This window comes from Vigna umbellata, chromosome 6 (genome assembly GCF_029865625.1).
Source record: "Vigna umbellata cultivar VRB3 chromosome 6, Vumbellata_1.0, whole genome shotgun sequence".
Lineage (NCBI taxonomy): Eukaryota > Viridiplantae > Streptophyta > Magnoliopsida > Fabales > Fabaceae > Vigna > Vigna umbellata.
In genome coordinates this window covers 6,609,707-6,631,203 of record NC_142170.1, presented here as the reverse complement: position 1 = coordinate 6,631,203, position 21,497 = coordinate 6,609,707, and the positions used below count along the sequence as shown (strand labels likewise).

Sequence of the window (21,497 nt, the reverse complement as noted above, 5' to 3'; positions counted from 1 at the left end):
AGTTATTTAGAAATTTAGGTTTTAAGTGAGCCATGACCATGAGAAGCATGCTGACATAGTTTCCGAGTGAAAGTACTTGACAGTTATCCAACATGCGTCTCAATAATTAGAATTTGTTCTCCTCTCTAATTAGAAAAAATTATTAAAATGGCATCAGTTTGTACTTCATTGGTACTTCATCATAGACACACCAATTTTATTATGCAGGCAATTATGCATTTGATTCAATACACAACTTTAGGGTCTCCTCACTGTTATCTAAAACCAAATCCATAAATTGTAAATTACATTTAGGTTGTTTACATATAATGTCAAAATGACTGTCCCTGTCATATAACATTTTTTTATTCACTTCTTGTGTACCAGGGAGTCCTATTAGCTGTGTTACAAGATTTGGAGACTGTTCTGCTAAAAAATTCTCAAGTGGTAATATTCTTTCCTTAAAATCTGAAGTTACTTCTTCAAATGTTGTTAAGAAATTGGAATGACAAGTTGGTAGTTTGTCAAGAGTTTATAATATGATTTATGTAGATAAAGAGTAAAACAGAATCAATCCTAATAAAGTAGCTAATTATGAAATTAGCTCCTGAAATAAATCCCTTGATCTAAGGGATTGTGAGTTGACTTTCCCCATAAAAGGAAAGTCGATTGTAAATGATTTTCCTTGGATTAGTTCTCAAAGTTTAGTAAATTCATCTCATGTAGTGTATTTCGTTGAATATCGTCACTTATTCTAACCTTCCAATCCTCTTGGCATGAACAGAGATCGTTGTAATGGATAGATCATGGATAGACATGCCTCGAAATACAAATCAATATATGAGAGGATTGAATACCTTCTTGGACTTCGCATTCACTAATAGTGGTGTTAGGGGAAAGATAGTATGTCCATGTCAGAAATGCAATTTTAAGAAATGGCAAAGTCGTGAAGAAGTATATGAGCACTTAATTATTAAACCCTTTCCAAAAGGTTATACAATGTGGCTTCTACACGGGGAGAGAAGAGTAAATGACGAAGCTCCTCAAGTAATGGTCGAAGAAGATGGTGGAAGAGTTGAAATTAATGATAATATGTGTGAAATGATTAATGATGTATTTGCACATCATTGCTCTACCAACGACATGGTGGATGATGACGATATGGGTGCAGAGTCAAGCCATACTAGAAGTCATGATGGAACAAATTTTTTTGAATTAATGCAAGATGGACAACAAAGCTTATATGAAGGATGTGAGAAATATTCAAAACTTTCTTTCTTGGTGAAGTTGTATCACATCAAATGTCTATGCAGAATAAGTGACAAAGCTATGTCCATGATACTGGAATTGCTAGCAGATGCATTTGAACATGCTAAAATTCCAAATTCATTCTATGAAGCCAAAAAAGTGATTAGCAAGCTTGGTCTTCATTACACCAAAATTGATGCTTGCCCGAATGATTGTATGTTGTATGTTGGAGAAGACAAAGATAAAGATTCTTGTAAGAAATGTAAGACATCAAGATGGAAGCCAAAAAAGAGAAATACAATTGGTGACGATGTTGTTGTTAATAAGCGAAAGAAGATTCCTGCAAAGGTGTTAAGGTATTTTCCTTTGAAGCCTCGATTACAGAGGATGTTTTTGTCATCTAAAATAGCTGAGCATATGAGATGGCATGCATCAGAAAGTACGGATGAAGGCATGTTAAGACATCCAAGAGATTCTGAAGCATGGAAGAAATTTGACTTGATGCATCCTCAATTTGCCTTAGACCCTCGAAACGTGAGACTTGGTTTAGCTACTGATGGGTTCAATACAGAAGGCGAAAAAAATACAATCAATAAACATGGAAATACTAAAATAGATTCTTTCTTTGGATTGTCATAATTTCTTTAGTGATATAATTATTGATTGGCAATTCTTGCTATTGTTTTTGCAGACATCTTAAGTTTAAATATAAGTATATTGTTGCCAACTCAATAGTTTGTCTCTTTATACAAATGCAATGTTTTTAATGTTGGCATCATTGATTACGTTGTATGTAGGAAAAAATTCAAACATATGAATCTACAACATCGTCTCAATCAAAAGAAATATCAAGTTTAGATTCATTGGCTCATGTTTTAGGAAGCCAAGAGCATTGTGGACGTGTTCGCGGTCTAGGTTTGGGTCCTTGCCCATCTAAAGTCTTTGGAGTCCATGCTCGTTCTCATATTGGATCATCTTCATCTACTCCTTCTAATGTTGAATTACAATCTCAGGTTAATGAATATTTAAATATTTATTTGGTTTGTTCCTTTTAAAATTAACATGTTAGGTATCATATTTCTCACTTTTTAAATAAATTTTTCTGTTATAGGTATCTTCATTGACTTCTTCTAATGTTAAATTAGAATCTCAGGTTAATGAATACTTACTTGGTTTGTTCCTTTTAAGATTAACATGTTAGGTGTCATATTTCTAACTTTTTAAATAAATTTTTCTGTTATAGGTATCTTCATTGACATCACAAGTCAATGAAATGAAGGCAATCATGACACTTTTGTTGCAAAATCATCAAGGTCCATTGCCTTCACAGTTTGCAGTATTTCAAAGATCATCGGTAATAATTGTTAAATTTATTTGTATGATTTTTTTATTAAATATATTATTGACTAACTATTATGTTATATTATAGGTATCTGATCAAGGGAGTGGGCCAAACAATGGATGTAATGAAGAAGAAAATTAGATAGTTATTGAATACTTTTATGAGTCATACTTTTAGTATTGAACATTTATATTGAACATCTATATTGAACATATGTAATGAAAATCTTTCTTTTTAATTTTTATGTATGAACAATTAGTTGTATGAATGATATTAGGTTGAACAATGTAGTTTATTTTATACAATATTATTAAATTTTAGTTCATATTAATTTATTGTTTGTTCTGTCAATAAAACCATTTTTATTATAATCTAATTTACTACAATAAAAAAATTTGAACTATACAAATTCCCGGCGGTTTTAAAACCCCGGTAAACTAAACCATCAACATTAGCGGCGGTTTTGAGATAACCCCAGCTAGTTCCGGCGGTTTTTGGGTAGACCCCGCTATTCCCGGCGGTTTTCATAATCCCCCACTAATTCCGGCGGTTTCTACAAAACCCCTGGAAATTCCGGCGGTTTCTCCAAAACCCCTGGAAATTCCGACGGTTTCTGAAAACCCCCGCTAATACTGGCGGTTTTTTCCAGAACTGCCGGTACTTGCTTGGCGACGGACGTTTTCCCGCCGGTTTTTCCAACCGCGGGAAACATGATTTGCGGGGGTTAAAACCGCCGGTAATACTTAAAAAAACCCCGGTAAAAATACATATTTTTGTAGTGCATGACTTCTCTTTAACATCTAAATAAGTTCTCTTTGCGTCCCAATTTGGTGGAGAAGGAAGCTTCAAGTTCCACTCTTAATCTTAATCGCAAAGTATTCTACCCTACTCGCTTCGAGGTGTTCTAGTTCTGCTATTGTGATTTCTATTTCCCCAAAACCTTAATAAATCTTCATCTGTTTTTCAATTGGGTTATCCAATTTGCTGAAAACATTGTGCCTTTCATGTTTGTAGGGCCACTTCACCAAATGCAGTAGTATTACAAACTTGGCGTTACAAAGAATTCTTCTCGGGCTCTCCATGGGACTCAGAAATTTGCAATGTTGAAGCATCATATGCCTTAACATCATGAGTGAGGTGTTAAATCTTGAACTTGTGGTTGTGAAAGAAAGCAGCAGCAGCACCAGTATTCTTGATTTCCCTCAAGTGATTCAAGTGGTTATAACCATCATCTGGAAACCCTAGCTCTAGAATTTCCTTACTGACATCCTCAAGCAATGGACCACCACTAACTCCATTATAATCGTCGTAGTCACCGGTAGCATCGTCGAAATGTTTGTTGTGTTTCTCACAGTGCTGTTCACAACCTTTGGGTGTTAATTGCGATTTAGAAATTGGAACAGTAGTGGGACATTGTTCCCGCCGATGGAAGCCATGGTTGATTGCTTAATGCTCAAAACCAAACCTTCATCTGAAATCCAGGTTGCCCCCTTCTTCTTCCTCATTATTTGATTTCCACCAATTGTTTACAAGTTTGATAAGATAAAATACATTATCTGATCAAAGTTCCTTTTAATTTTGTAGATACATTGTTGTGTTTGATCCTTTGAATGGATCTTCAAAGATTGACTGCGGAGTTTCTATTGGAACTGTATGAATTTTAACTTCAATTGCCAAACAAAATTGCTGCATTTAAAAACTGAAAACATTATAATAACTGCCAGCATTTTTTCTGTTGCACAAAGATCTTTGGAATTTACATGGTAAAGAATGAGGCTAAAGTAAGTCTTGAAGATGTAATGCAACCTGGAAACCAAATGCTAGTAGCAGGTTACTGCATGATGGAAGCTCTTGCACGATAAAACAGACAAAATCTGTGAAACACGACTTGTATAACTATTAAAAAAATATTTCCTTTTCACAACGAATTTCAAGGTTGTCTTGTTTTTCTTATACCAACATAATTGAAAGTTTCCTATTTTTCTAGTCACGAATATACGATGCTAATTGAATAAACTAACTATGGAATTGCAATTCGTGCTTACCACAGGAAATGGAGTGAATGGTTTTACACTCGATCTTTCTCTTGGGGAGTTCATATTAACTCACCCCAACATCAAGGTATATGCAAGTGACCGTGAAATTGGTACATCAAATTATTATAAGTTTTAGCAGGAAATTCTAAATTTTCTTCTATACAATAAGACGTAGTAGCATCAAGATGTGTACATGTGACTCTAGAGTCCTTCATCCTTGTTCTATATGCATTTCGGTTTTTAAATAATATTAGTTTTCTTACCGTTATTTACATGAAAATAAATATTAGATTTAATGTAAAAATTACAATTATTATTAATTAATACGATAAGTAGAAGGGTGAATTGGAATTAAAATGCACATACAAAGTAATTACTAAAATTTGAAAAAATATCTTTTTTTTATTTCTATACTTTTGTTCTTTCTGATCTTTCTTTATTTTTCTTAAAATTTTGTTTCAATTTTCTTTCTATTTGTGAAAAAAAAAACATTAAAAGAAACTTAAATGCTTACTTTGTCTTTATGTTAAGAGGTAAATTTCTGCTAGTATTCAGTTTTAAAAATGAAGACATTAGGTCCCTTTGTTATGAAAATTATATAAAAAAGATCATGTCTGATAAGTTGAAAACAACGTGGTTAACTCTACGATGATGTGATATAGTTTTTCTCTTTTCTTCTTTGATGTCCAATTTTTTTCTCTCTCTTATTCACCTTTTTCTCTCTTCTCTTAACAATCATGTTTTTCTTTTTCTCTCTCTTATTCACCTTTCTCTCTCTTCTATTAACAATCACGTTTTTCTTTTTCTCTTCCGACAATCACACATCTACTTTTTTGTTTCCATACCAATTACCCACCACATTCAAACAAAACAAATTAAGTTTAAAATTTTAAAAGAATATATTATAAAAATCAAAGAAAATAAGTCTAAATCGAAAAAACTTGATCTTATAATTAGAAATAAACAATGAATATATAAAACTTGAAATTCCTTTGTTTTTTTTTCATTTCATTTTTAACTGTAAAACTGTCACATTTTTTTATTTCTTTTTGTTTATCTCATTTTTAATTTTGTTTCAACTATGTATTTTTATTTTTTATTTTCACACAAATATTCAAAATAAAAATTGACTACTTTATATTATGAAAAATAAAAGAATTTTACAATAAAAATTTTCAAAATATATTTTAGTTAATTGCTGTAATTTTTTCCTCATAACTAAAAATACTCTGACAAACAAAGAAGCCAACATCAAACAATTTATTTTTTACCAAAACCAAATGCAAAACGAAGACAAAAGGTAAAAGATTATTTAAACCTTAGCATTTAATTAATAATATATAACTCGCACTAATTAACCTTTTCTCTTTTCTTTTTTTCGTGTTCTAGAGTAAAAAATTAGATGGGGCCTTTATTATTAGCAGTGTTATCTGAAATCATATTATGCTGATACAGTTCAACACCTCCTACACTTTTCACGTCAATCCAAACAACATTTATTGTATGCACGGTCAATCACCTACAACGCTATTCAATGCTATTTTTTATTTATCTTTCTACATTATATTTTCATTTGTGTCTAATAAATAGCTTCAGCCACTTGTAATAATCATTATACAGAATAATATAATTTAACTTTTTAAAAAGTACATAAAAAATGATGTAATATATAAAAAAATGTCTGATTAAATAGATTGAAAAGAGTTACATAGTACAATACTTTGTTTATTGTGATGTAAATGGAGTAAAAAGTTACGTGACCCAGCGTGAATACGAAGGGGGTGTGTTTGGGATCGTAGATCCTATCCGATTATCGTCTGTTAGAAAAAGTTGAATAAGAGAGAAAAAAAGTTAGATAACAAAAAAGAAAAGAGAAAAAATATTTTTGAACATGATTTTATTCATATAATTTTTATAACATAGAAACTTAATGTTTTTATTTTTAAAACTGAATAGTAAACAAAAATTCACCTCTTAACATGAAACGAAATAAGCATTTGAGCCTTAAAAGATTTATGATATACACTGATCTTAGAAGTATTTTTAGCACTAGTATTTGTCATTGAAAATAAATAAAAAATTAAAAATATGTAAAAAACTCATTAAATATCAAGGATAGTAAGTGTGATATAAATTGACGAGAAAATAGGAAGAAAGGAAACATTTCGATATTTATTTTAGGAAAAAAATATTAATGTCACACTCAATAAATAAAATATAGGTGATAAGTCATGAGGTTAAATATTCTCATTGTTAATTTGGCTTACTCCATAAGGCTTAATCTTGATCCACAGATGAACTAGGACCAAAAAACGTTTTTAGGACGCGTCATTAAAAAAACACACAAAGTCAAAGTACACTTAAAAGTTCTATAGACAAGAGTTAACCCATGAGTTTTTTATCTTTAAACATGAAAAAATATTATATTTTTTAAAATATATTGTTAGACATAAAAACAATAACTAGTATGAAAACCACAATTTCAACTCGAACTAATCTTCAATTCACATCAATCCATCTTGACGTTTATCATCAGTTAAACTGCCTCAACTTTCTACTTGGGTTAACCCATCACAACCTTCTGTGTATTTTGAAATTCGACCAACAACAACTATCTCGATCACAGTGAAAAAGAGCTTTTTTAAGTATGCAAATCTAATTCAATTTATAATTTATAAAAAAACAGATATAAAAAAATGTGCGGTGGTAATTTAATAAATAAAAGGTTATTATGAAAGTCTGTTAGTAACTAAAAGACTTAAAATAAATATAATTTGCGTCTATTACCTTAAAACAGACTTAAATCAGTATTATTAAGTCTGGTAACAGTAGAATAGACTTAAAAAAATGTTTTAACCTAAAAAAAATCTAAGACATTCGTAAACCTTTTGACTTCCCAAGCATCAAACTCGCCGTCTCTTCTCTCAGCTGGCCTCCCCGCTCGTGACCTCCACATATTGGATCCTCTTCTCTCCTCCCCTTCCACCCTTCTTTGTCATCAACATGAAGCACATATTTGGGTTACATTAAGAAATTATGTATCATTTTGGTAGTGTGGCTTGAAGTGAAGTTGTCCATGGCTGCTGGAATAATGTTTTTTAGTTCAATGATAACTATTGTTTGGGTGCAAACCATTAAGTTATAGAGTCACGTTCTTTTGTCCAAAACTTCGCATATTTTGTCATGTTAAGATTCTGTAAATTTTTAGTTAAAGAAGAATTTAGGTTGGAATATAAGTCAATGGCTGTTTTCAGTTATTAGCCTTGGTGCAGTGAGGTTTTAAGTGTTAAAATTAGTTTATGTTTGAACTGGTTATTTGAAAAAAATTCCTAGTTTAATTAATTCTGAACTGATGAGGTATGTTTTTTTTCTATTGTAACGTTTTGCTTCTTGTTTCTTTCTTGGTCAAGAAACGAATACTCTTAATTACTACATTAAGCGAGTCTAAAGTGATTTTACTTTTAAGATGGAAATCCCATTTTTAGCATGAATGCAACATGTATCTAACCATTTGAGTTTGTGTAAGAAAGTAAATGTATGTATAAATATCATTTATTAGAAAAAACATACAATCTTGGAAATTATTTTCTGATGTTTAAACAAACCAACATTTTCTATTTTTTTAAATCTACTAAAACTAAAATTTAAGACTGTTGATCAATAACAACAGATATAAAATTTACGTTATCTAAATCTATTATAAAACATATTTAAAAGGTTCGAAATAACGTACTTAAAAACTCTGTTTTGCACTAATATCTATCCCACGTGATTATATCATATAAAAACCTGATAAATAGTATAAGTACATTTAGAATAACATAGTTTACTAAAAATATTACACTCAGTCAAAATTTTCATTTACGAGAGTCAAACAACAAATACATCACAGCTATACACTTGTTATTTTATGAAATTATTCAATAGAACATTGGTTTTTCCTTTATATGTATTGAGAAGATGTTTAATATTAATTTTAAATAGTTACTAATTATGCTTGTATTGTAGTCAATAAACTAGATTGATTGATTAATCTACCATCTTGATCGATTGACGTCTTGACTAACTCGACCTACTGATGAGACGATATTTCGGTCAAACCGACACCAACTTACTTATTTACTTACTCATCGACCGTCCCAACCGATTAGATCGACTGCCTTGATCAATAGTTCTTAATATATGAATGTAGGGTTATTTGTTATTATAAGCATTTGTTTTTGGATTCGAATGCAGCCAATGATTGTTAGAGAGGCTTCTTCTATCAACTTGCAGTTGCATTTTCATAAAATTAGTGATGGGACTAAACAAAGCAACAAATCATAGTATTAATAAAAATATTGTCCTTAGACAATTATAATAGCATACCACTAACTTTGTCATTATTCTTCCATTAGATTAGAGTCATCCGCAGTCATTTTTTTCATGTATCTAGGACACCAAACACGAAAAATTATAGCGTCGATTTTCAAAATCCTTCACAAGTAGCCGTGGTTATACGCAAAACCGTTAAAAATTATTTGTCGACAGTATTTTTTTTAAGTAGTTTTTACAACTTCGAATAATGTATTTGTCAAAGATTAGAATCTTCAGTAATATAAAAGAAAATCCTCCTAAAATCTCATATTTTTTTACAGCCAATATTTTTATATGAAAATAAATATTAGATTTTGTTAAGGCATGATTTAGAACTATAATCCAAAACATTCAAAGTTATCTGCTTCGATGTCCAGTTGTGTTGTCTTCTCTCTTCTTCTTGTCCAAGCCGCGGGGAAGGGTGCATGCAAAAGACACTCCGACGCTCAAGTCAGTGACCTCGCGTAGTAATCTTGTAATCAAGACTAGTTATCAGAGCTCTAAGTTCAGTTAAAAATTAACAGTTACAATATTTATAAATTATAATGAGCTTATCGTTAGGTCTGACTCATTAATCACCAATGAATGACAATATTAATTGTCAATAAATGACAATTATTTTCATTAACTCCCTGATAGTTATTACTATTGATTACCTTAACGGTTGTTTTTACCGATCGGTTCATTGACTTGAGAGGTATCATCGGTCGACCGACTCTTCTGCACCTTTACCGTTCGGTCGGCTTTGAGCCCATTTTACCGAGCGATTAACTGTTTGTCTGCTCAGTTCATTTGCCTAGGAGGTACCATCGGTCGGCCATGAGCTCAATAACTTAGAGACTCCTCTACACCTTTACCGTTCGGTTGGTTACGAGCCTATAGTAACATAAGCCTCTCAAGCCCTGGCAAAATTTTTGATGTTGAGTTGCATTTATAAAGCTATATCGATCGGTAGAGGATTTTACCTGAGTTTCAATTCATACTAGCATGCGTTCTTTATCGTCCGAGCAGGTTTTGCGCTAAGAGTTCCTTTGAAGTGCTCCCAGACCAAGGCGAGAGTGCACGAAAGAGCTTGCTTTGCCGCTTGATTTAGGCCTTAGGAGTTCATTAGGAGCGTGTCCTAAGACCAAGGTGAGAGTTCACGAAAGAGCTTGCTTTGGCGCTTGATTTAGGTATTAGGAGTTCACTAGGAGCGTGTCCTAAGACCAAGGTAAGAGTTCACGAAAGAAATCTGTCTCACCGCTCGGTTTAGGTCTTAGGAGTTCACTAGGAGCGTGCCCTAAGACCAAGGTGAGAGTTCACAAAAGAAATCTGTCTCACCTGCTCGGTTTAGGTCTTAGGAGTTCACTAGGAGCGTGCCCTAAGACCAAGGTGAGAGTTCACGAAAGAGCTGCCTTTAGCGCTTGATCTATGTCTTAGGAGTTCATTGGGAGCATGCCTTAAGACCAATGTTAGAGTTCACGAAAGAAATCTGTCTCACCCTCGGTTTAGGTCTTAGGAGTTCACTAGTAGGTGCCCTAAGACCAAGGTGAGAGTTCATGAAAGAAATCTGCCTCACTTGCTCGGTTTAGGTCTTAGGAGTTCACTAGGAGTGTGCCCTAAGACTAAGGTGAGTGTTCACGAAAGAAATCTGCCTCACCTGCTCGGTTTAGGTCTTAGGAGTTCACTAGGAGCGTGCCCTAAGACCAAGGTGAGAGTTCACGAAAGAAATCTGCCTCACCTGCTCGATTTAGGTCTTAGGAGTTCACCAGGAGCGTGCCCTAAGACCAAGGTGAGAGTTCAGAAAAGAAATCTGCCTTCGGTTTAGGTCTTAGGATTTCACTAGGAGCGTACCCTAAGACCAAGGTGAGAGCTCACGAAGAGTCTGCCTCACCGAGTTTTAAAATGTTCCCTGCCGATCGATTGCTCAAAGTTGGCCAAGTAGTTTGTATACAGAGTCCTGTTATCTGCATCGAAGAAAAACAACACTAGAATTTTGAATGGTCAGAAAAATGTATCTGAAAATTTAGTTTGAGTTGAGGCGAGACGACCGAGCGAGTGAGACCATTCGGTCTTGATGTTACTGCTTTAGAGTCATATGACCTGCAAGATAATATCAGGAATATAGACGTGATTTCTCGGTCGAAATGTTGAGGCCAAACGACCGAGCGAGTGAGACCGTTCGGTCTTGATGTAACTGCTTTAGAGTCTTAGAGTCTTGTGACCTTAATTAATGTCCATTTGGTCGTTGCTATATCTGAGCCAGAACTTAAATTTGAATTTACGAGATGTAACAAGAGAACTTTTCAATTGTATCTCTCGTGTTTCCCAATTATGAATCCTTTGACTTTCATAACAGAACAATAGAAGATGTTGATGACGACCACATGAATTATCACCGCTCGACGCTAGCTAAATAAGAGTTGAGGCCAGACGACGGAACAAGCAAACCATGTTTGGTTTTATAACACTTTGTGGCCTGCAAAAAGCTAAACATTTAATCGTGATTACTTTGCGACCTCTGTATTTTCGATGAACGCCTCATAGGCATCTTCCTTGACGCCAACATCTGTGTAAATAGGCCAACTGGGTAATCCGCAACATGTAAAGGACCAAGATTAATCACCCTAGAAATTCGTTTGACAATTCTTCCAATAAGCTCGTTCTTGTATGCATCCCAGGACACGTGCCTCAACGCGCTTGGCGAGCTAAACTCCACCGCCCACTCGTGTCTCTCTCCAGGTGATATAGACCACCACGGGGGATTCCAGGGAGTTCACGAGCATCAGATTGGCTATCGTGACGAAGATTCCTCCACTATTGTCGTGGTTCGAGAAACCGAACCACCACAGGTGGTTGCTATGATTTTCTTAGTGGCTGGGCACGGCGGAGTGATGGTCGCTAGGGGAGAACACCGAATCGATGCTTGACGCTGCGGTGGCGAAGGACTGGGCAGAAGTTGGACCGGACGGTGCAGCAGACGGTGCCACAGTCGTCGCTTCCGCAAGCGTTACCTGCATAATTTCCAGTCACTATGACAGTGGCACCTTGAATGTGCCCTCCATATCCTACTTGCCAACCTCTGCACTGAAGTGAAACCCGTTCACCACGTTCTAGAGAGACGTTAGTATTTATGTGAACTCTTAAGGCTCCCTTGGCATGTCTATATCGAAAGCTTGGGCCTTTATTAAAGTGTCATGGGAATCTGAGGTCTCTACTATGCATGATGCCAAAGAGGATCTTTTCAGAAATCTTTTTCACCTACTCCAAAATCTCCTTCTGCACGATGTTTAATGGTCCATCCGTAGTCAGATCAACAATGTATATGGAATAGAGTTTTTCTGGGCAGTTTCTTGTATCGTACCCAAAATGTAATGTTTGAATCATATCAAGTTACATTGTAATAATATCCTCATGAAATTCCAATGCACTGTGGAAATATTTCTCAACTGACGACACCAATATGATGAGCCCTTCCAAATGTAGACTCAAGATAAAAGACCAATATCTGAATAGTCCTTCAAATCCAAGAAAATGGTGGGCGCGCCATTGGACTATGTTTGTCCCTGAATCCTGATTAGTATGGTCGAACGACAGATGCCTCTGGAGGCCGAGTCCCTGAGGCTAGAATTGGCCAAGAAGTTGAAGCCTTTGGAGGCCGAATTGTTGGCTGAATATCTGCGAAGCCTGAAAATTTGATGCCAAATTTGGCTAAGTGCCTGCAAGGCTGGATTATGGAATTACCTAAGACCAAGGTATGGCCGAGCGCCTGAATCCGAATGGCAAATCACAAAATCTTGGGTCTAATGACCGAACGTATTAGGCCGAGCGATCGAATGGTGAAGACTGAATGACCGTGCGAGCGAGGCCAATCGGCCGAACGGGCGAGACCGATTTGTTGTGTTGACGAGACCGGGCGTTAGAGGCCGAACAGTCGACAGAGTACCTGTAAGGCCAGATTTGAGAGTACCTAAGGCCATCGTAAGGTCGATCTGCCGATAGGTTGAGGCTGACCGGCCGAGAGGTCGAGGTCGAAGGGCCGAAAGCTAGATGCCATATTTGGCTAAGTAGCTAAGGCCTTATGGCCGGATGGTTGAGGTCTAAGACTTACCTTGAAGACTACCCGGCCGAATAGTTGAGCACCAATTCGGCTAATAACTTGAGGCCGAACGGTCGAAGCTGGAATGGCGGAGGGCCAAACGATAGATCTCGTCAGGCCGAGAAGCTAAGATTGAGCCGAGGCCGAACGTTTGAGGCCATCGAAAGCCGAGGAGGTCGGACGGGTGAGGCCCTTAGAGGCTGAATGCGTGAGGCCTCTGGACACCGAATGAGTGAGGCCTTTAGAGGCCAAGATGAGGCCTAACGGCCGGACGAACAAGGCGGGGAACCGAATGGTCAAAGAAGCGAGGCCACGAAGCTGAATCATCATGGCCGAATAGCCGAGGCCTTAAGGTTTCCACGCCGAGGCTGAACGGCTTAGGCCTTAGGAGGCCCTGTTAAGACCGAACGTCCGATGCCCGAAGGGTGGATGCCGAACGCTTGAGATTTCGTTGCCGAATGGCCGAGAGCTGAGGCCGGACATCGGGACCATGGAACGACCGAATGGTTTAATCCGAAAAATCGATCACATCACCTGAGTGGCCTTTCGGCCGAACAGGCTTAACTCAATGGCCGAACGGCTTAGCCAGCGAGATTGGGTAAAGGGAGCCAAGTGAAAGGGGTTGATAGGTTGGCGTTCTTTTGAAGCATCACTCATGGGTTGTTGTGGCTATAGTGGGAATAATAGCTCGGCCCCACGGTGGGCGCCAAAATGTTTCGATAGGATTTAGAACCCTAATCCAAAACTTTCAAAGTTATCTACTCCGATGTCCAGTTGTGTTGTCTTTTCTCTTCTCCTTGTCCAAGCCGCGGGGGAGGGTGCCTGTAAAAGACACTCCGACGCCAATGACCTGCGTAGTAATCTTGTAATCAAGATTAGTTCTCAGAGCTCTAAGTTCAGTTAAAAATTAACAGTTACCTGTCCTCACAAATATTTATAAATTATAATGAGCTTACCGTTAGTGTCAACACCCAATTTCATCCAGGTGACTAAATAATGTAGTTTTGATGAAATTTATTTTATTTTATTATATGTTATTCTAATTTTATATTATGATTATTTTACTTTGTTATTTTGAGTTATTGTATTTGAGTCTATTTTAATATACTGTATTTTATTTCATTTATTTTATTTTAATCTTATTTTGGTTATTTTTTTATTTTTTTTATTTATTTTATTTTTTAGAGTTATTTCATTATGTTTTTATTTTAGTCTATTTTTTTCTAGTCAATTTATTTTGTTTTTGTCTTCTTTTACTTTAATTTATTTGCCAAATGTTAAAACTAGACAAAAAGAACAAAAAAAAAATGGCAAAGTTCAACTTTCTCGCTGCTTTACTTCTTTCTTTTTCCACGCTATCTCCCATTTCTTGTGCAAATCTTCTGATGCACCATGCATGCATCTACACTGCCTTTAGCTAGCTTACCTTAAGAGGAAACATAGCAGAGCAGAGTAGGGGTTGTGGCAGGAAGCAACCATTTCACAGGCCATGCTTTTGACTCTAAGCGGCATCTAAAGCGTAAACGAGGGAAGAGGGGGAATCTTGACTCTTCTCACCTTCAAAACCAACCATTATCTGGCATCAAGAGCCCAACTACGTTTCATCACTGGTAACCTAGAGAAAGCACAATGTCTGAGAGCTAAGAAGAAAAAGTTGGCAAGAAATTACAAGAAGGAGAACATATAAGTGCAAGAGGTAAGCTCCCAGTAAAAAAAAGCTTCATTATTCACATGCTTAAATGTTCGTGTTCTTGGGTTGTAGGTTGTGGTCATTTTGCTTGTATTGGGTGACATATGTTTCTGGTTTGATTTTATGTCCTCGTTTGCCGTATCGATGTCTATATCTCCTTTCTGGTAGTTGGTGTAAAATACCACGCCATCAGCATTTGTGTTCCTTGAGCCCTTCCCCCAACTCCCATCGGATAACTTCAAAGAATTTGCCCAACCGAATCAAATATCTAAACTCATCAACTTTTCCCCTGCTCTGACTGTCACCATCTTCTTGGTCCATCACGGTCTTCTACGGTTCTATAATTTCCTCCATCAAGCACATCACAGGAATCCACCATTGCCCCAACCTTCATCCTCATTCACTCATTTTTCCTAGCCTCTGCCCACTCCAAAAACGTGGTCTTACTCGCAAGCCACCATCAACCGCTTGGATTCTCAACTAGGCCTCGACTCCCCACACTCAATCATCAACCATCATCCATCATTCACCTCTTACCAAAAACCTCCACCTTCACCACGTTTCCTAACACCATCATCGTATCACCTTCACCTTCCTCTAATAGTCTCTTGTTCTTGGAAGATCTCCCTCCCTATCTCTCTATTTCGCTTCCATCCCCCTGGTCCTTCAACCATCACATACAACCACGTACTCCTTCATGTTCAGCAATTCAACTCAAGTAGAGGCCGAAACCCATTTCCCCCATCACATACTGAACTTACTCTTCTCGTTTATCTCCACAAGTATTTTATCATTTGGCTTCATCCATCGAAACTCTTGAAGCATCAAATTCGCTCTTCCGATTCATCACACATAACATCAATTAAATAGAGAAGGAGGCCCCAAATTTGATCATCTTCATTGTCAGTACTTAATCGGAATGGAGATAGGAGAAGAAAGAAGATTTGTCGCTGACCCATACTCCATTTGTAAGCCCAGTGGTAGTCATGGGTGGCGACTAGGGTTCAACGGAGGCGTTGGCAGAACCTGTGGTGGTGGCTGTCTCAAGGTGGAAGGCAAAACGGCGTGGGCACGCACTAGTGCAGAAACGGCTTTTCACGTCACCCAATAAACGTCCGTCCCACGAATCCCCAACGTATATATGTGACCGGTGGCATTATAGTAAATAAGTGGACCTCTAGACGTCCGTCCGTGGTCGAAACGGACGTTTATAACATTATAGACGTCCGTCACAAGCGGATGGACGTTTTAAAGGCTGCCTTGTCAATCCTTGAACGTCCGTCGTGGGTCGCGCTGGACGTTTATAGTATTATAGACGTCCGTCCCATGGGCACGGACGTTTTATAGGCTAACGTTTTCAATCTCTGAACGTCCGTCCTGAGGTGAGCGGACGTCCGTCCTGACAGGGTCATCCTCTGAACGTCCGTCCTGGGTCGAGCTGGACGTTTATAATATTGGCTTCAGTCCTGGAACGTCCGTCCTGAGGTGAGCGGACGTCCGTGCGCGTGGTGAATACGTTCATTAACCTCGAACGTCCGTCCTGGGAAAGCCCGAACGTCCGTCCTCAGAACGGACGTTCAGAGGACTGACAGGGTCATCCTCTGAACGTCCGTCCTGGGTCGAGCTGGACGTTTATAATATTGGCTTCAGTCCTGGAACGTCCGTCCTGGGAGAGCCCGAACGTCCGTCCTCAGAACGGACGTTCAGAGGACTGACAGAGCTGCTGGGGTACTAATTGATTTAAGTGCACTGAACGTCCGTCCTGAGGGGCACGGACGTCTATAATATTATAGACGTCCGCGCCCCCTCAGGACGGACGTTCAGCGGACTTAAGTAATTATTACCCAACCCACTCTGTCAGTGCACTGAACGTCCGTCCTGAGGGGGCGCGGACGTCTATAATATTATAGACGTCCGTGCCCCTCAGGACGGACGTTCAGTGCACTGACGAGTGGGTGGGGTAATAATTACTTTATCTCCTCTGAACGTCCGTCCTCTGGGGCGCGGACGTCTATAATATTATAGACGTCCGTGCCCCTCAGGACGGACGTTCAGTGCACTGACATGGGTAATTGAATCGTTTAGGTTTTCATCAGAATTTTAGACGTCCGTCTTGGGACGGACGTTGATAACATTATAGACGTCCGAGCCATGTTAACGGACGTTTAAAGCCCCGCGAAATTCAATTTTAAATTCATTACAACGTCCTATTAGTGGCGGGACGGACGTCTATAATATTATAGACGTCCGTGCCCACGTGGCCCGGACGTCTATGTTCATTAAAATGGAAAGCGCGAACCGTGACCATTCACTGTTCGTCTTCTTCCCCGCGAACGCGAACTGCTGCTGCTGCGCCATTGACATTTCCAGGTTGGTTTTCTCACTTTTGGACCGTTTAAAATTACATTTAATCCGATTACATTGCTCTGTGATGACATGTCTTTGATTTGAACCGATTAAAAATGGTTTTGGGTCCGTTTTTTTGCAGACTCTTGCGTGTTCTTGGGCGGCTTCCTTGAGTCTTTTTGGACTGCGTGTTGGGCCGTATACTCCTCCACTTCCCTCCTTCTCATTTGGAATCTACTTTTCAGGTTAGCTTGTTGGTTGAAAATTTTGTGTATGCATGTATGTGGTATGGACGTTTTTGACTGTAAAGTACGGTGCGAAGGACAAGAGTTCCTCTCTCTCACGTGTTGAAAAAAGGGAAAGGGAGACAAGGGAACCCGGCGCCGTGGCTGACGGTGGCTTCGGTGACGGAAGGTGGTGAGTGGTTGCACGACCGGCGATGACCCTGGGGGCAGAGAGTGGCGGAGGCGAACCCCTCCCTGGGTTGCCGTTTTCGAAGAGAGATGAGAGAGAGAAAGGTAGTGGCGCCGCGGTTGGAAACGTCTCCAGTGGCGCCTGGGGTTTGCCGCCGACGCCAAGACTGGAAGAGGTGGTGGCGCGGTGGCAGGTTTGGCGGAGGTGGCCGGATGCACGCAGGGAAGACGCCCCTTAATGACAAATTTATGAACACCGAAAAACGGCGCCACAAACTTGTTTAACAATCGGCAAGTGTGACCGAATCGTATCAAGTAATAAAACTCGGTAAGACCAAGTATCGTTCTCCCAAAGGACTCACGGCCTAGTTAGTTATATGATTTGTTGATTATTTAAGACTTAAGAACAAATTGATTGTAGGTTTAAATGCAAGAGACAGTAATTAAATATGTATGCATGAATTTGATCAATGGAGAAAAACAGAATACAAACAATTCAATGAATTAGATGGATGAGTATGTTGTTGGGGTTATCAATTTCATCTTATCCACTCTCATATATTTTCAGGAATTCATCATTCTTATCATCAATGCTAATGCCACTCTCTAAATCACCTTGCAAGAAGGCCTATCCTTAGTTACGAGTTCATACAATTCCTAGCATTCCTAGTAATTAATTCTTAAAGTGCAGGAGCTTAAAGGCAACCAATATGCTATTGGGAGAAATTCCCCGGATCTAGACTTCCCCGTACGTTCCCGTATCGACAAAATCAATAATCATGGCAATGAATGAGTTAAACAAAGCAAGCAATAAGCAAAGAGGAAAAACCCTAGCTAAAGATGAAAGAAAGCATATATCTTAATATAAGACATTAAATCAAATTCCATATATGAGAGTTTCACAAGATTACATTGATTCCCCAACAACAATACAAGGTTTAGTTCACCATATTCATGGTGAAACTAGATGAACAATAATGAAAGAATGAAAGATAAAACCCTAGAAAGGTGAAGAGGTAGCCTGAGCATCCAAGATCCTCCTTCAAGGGGTGGAAAAGAGAGTGTTTGCTTCGTTTCTCCAAAGATACAAAGCCTAGGACGTCCTAAAGCTTATATACTATTCTAAAATTACAGAAAATTTAGGCCCAAGCCCAAAATAGTACCGCTCAACGGTAAGTGCGTGAGTTGTTTTCTTCCCCTCAGCGGCCAAATCACCCCTCAGCGGATCCAACGTGACTGCCTGAGTGCCGCTCAGCGGTAAACTGCCGTTGAGCGGCAGTTGCGGCTTCTCCTTTTGCACTTTTCGATGTCTTTTCTAATTCCATCTCTGTCCTTCTTCACTTCTTTCACCAAATTCACCTTAAAACCTGCACAAAAACACTGAAATCAAGCATAAACCTGTCCAGCTCTCTTATTTCTAAAAATATAACCAAAAGCATGATTTCAAGCTAGTTTCTAAGTGTTAAAGGTTGCTTTTAGTATCAATTTTAAGCATGAAAATAACAGTTTTTCAACAGTTATCACAACCCCAAACTTAGAACTTTGTTTGTCCTCAAGCAAACAAGATGTAACTCAATCTTCTACCAATCCTTATAATGGTTCACTCATTCAAAAATCCTCTTTTCAAGATAAGTAAACTTCAATCAAACTCATGACAAAGATTTCAATCAAGATGTACACATGCTTTGGTTTTCACAAAGTCACTTAATATCCAACAAATGCTATTTTTCATGAATGATCAATCAACTAAACATGGATGTTCATGTGCTCAATGAATATTTCCTCACTAGGTAAAGTGTTTCACTCAAACACAAGTGTATAAGAGGTAATCACTCATTCACTCTACTATCACAATGTCACATGAATCGTCTTTGCCTTTCATTTAACCATAATCAAATAAATTCACAAGCATGCATCATCACAAGGACTTTTTCAATGGCTTATAATGTGGCTGGGCTAACAAGAAAATTGGTTTTTCTGGATCACAAAACCCTTGAGTTAAGAGAAACATATAAACACAATCATTCTTATTTATTCCCAACTTTCTTTTGCATTGAGCTTTGCTTTTTCTTTTCTTTTCTTTTCTTTCTCTTCTTATTCTTAGCTCTTAGCTCAATTCTTTCAATTTCCCTTTCTATTTTCCAACAACCCCAAACTTGAACATTTATCAATACCACAAAATATTTTCTACTTAACTCAAGGTAAAGCTTTTCAACAAGGGTTTCCAAATTATGTTCAAGGCTAAGGGTCCAAAGGATGGAACACATAGTGTTCTCTTTTAGTGGGCTAAATTTATGAATTTGGCTAATAAAAGGGTTATAAAAAAAATGGCCTTGATCATATGATGCAAAACAAGCAATTGATTCAATCATAGAAAACCTGGGCAAAGTCATTCATGCTTTCACAATAATAGTATTCAACACAAAAACTCTGAAGCTCAAAACCTCACATATAAGCTCATTGATATTTGACATAACCATCCTGCTTAATATCATAATCACAATCATAATATCATGCATTTGTTCACAAAGCTTGTGAACCACCTGTATGAGCATATAATGCGTACCGCTCAACATCAATCCATATCAAAATATCATCAAGCATCACTTATCAAACCATCACAATTATAAGCAAACCATCACACCAGACAAAGTCTCCAATTGAGTACATCAAACCCTATTCTAAAACAAAATAAATAAGTTCAGAACACTGGGTTGCCTCCCAGTAAGCGCTTGTTTAACGTCACGAGCCTGACCCGAACTTTCAAGGATCAACCAACTGCATCATTGTGGACAATTGTTGCACTTCTCCTCCTAAGTAATGTTTGAGGCGTTGACCATTCACCACCCAGCTTTTCTGTGGATCATCAGCAGCCGGATTAAATATTTCAATTGCTCCATGTGGATGCACTCCTTTTACTACAAATGGTCCGGACCATTTTGTCTTCAATTTCCCAGGGAATATCTTCAATCTTGAATTGAATAATAATACCTGTTGTCCTGGATTAAAAACTTTATTTACCAACTTCCTGTCATGATAGAATTTGATCTTATCTTTATAAGCCTTGGATGAAACATATGCATGTAATCGCATTTCTTCAAGCTCCAGGATCTGCCTTCTACGTGTCCCTTGAGTTTCATAAGGATCAAAATTCAAGAATTTCAAAGCCCACAACGCTTTATGCTCCAACTCTACTGGCAAATGACATGCTTTCCCATAGACTAATTGAAACGGTGATAGTCCCATAAAAGTCTTCATTACCGTCCTATAAGCCAGAAGAGCATCATCCAGCTTTAGTGACCAATCCTTTCTTGATGAAGTCACTGTTTTTTCCAGGATCCTTTTTATTTCTCTGTTAGATACCTCAGCTTGTCCATTGGTTTGTGGATGATAAGGTGTAGCTACCTTATGTTTCACTCCATAATGTTTGAGTACTTTATCTAGCTGATAATTGCAAAAATGAGATCCTCCATCACTAATCAACACTCTTGGAGTGCCAAAACGTGAAAATATCTGCTTCTTCAAAAATTTAATTACTGTGCTAGCATCATTTTTAGGACAAGCTAATGCTTCCACCCATTTACTCACATAATCCACTGCTACCAAAATATATTCATTGTTGAAAGATGGAGGAAAAGGTCCCACAAAGTTAATACCCTAACAATCAAAAACCTCAACCTCTAAGATGCCTTGTAATGGCATCTCATGACGTTTAGTGATCGTACCTGCTCTTTGACACTTATCACAATTTCTAGCATGATTATGAGCATCTTTAAATAAAGTTGGCCAATAAAACCCTGATTGAAGAATTTTTGCTGCTGTTCTTTCTCCATTAAAATGTCCTCCATAAGGTGAATCATGACAATGCCAGAGAATTCCTTCTGCTTCTTCATTTGTCACACATCTCCTCAGAAGATTATCTACTCCAATCTTGAACAAATAAGGATCATCCCAGACAAACTGCTTGGCATCATGCAAAAATTTCTTTCTTTGTTTCCAAGTTAAATCT

General features: G+C 37.7%; 2 protein-coding genes across 2 annotated transcripts in view; both read left to right on the top strand.

Moving 5' to 3' along the window:
- LOC124843584 (putative terpene synthase 2) overlaps positions 1-21,497 on the top strand; it is a 72,017-nt gene that overhangs the window by 36,090 nt on the left and 14,430 nt on the right. The gene's annotated exons all lie outside the window — the stretch shown is intronic.
- LOC148196679 (uncharacterized) lies at positions 148-2,894 on the top strand. Its single transcript, XM_088092835.1, has 6 exons — positions 148-171; positions 367-426; positions 2,025-2,240; positions 2,339-2,380; positions 2,471-2,581; positions 2,657-2,894. Exons 1-6 carry the CDS (start codon positions 148-150, stop codon positions 2,708-2,710), a joined length of 507 nt encoding a protein of 168 aa, XP_087948961.1. The 3' UTR covers positions 2,711-2,894.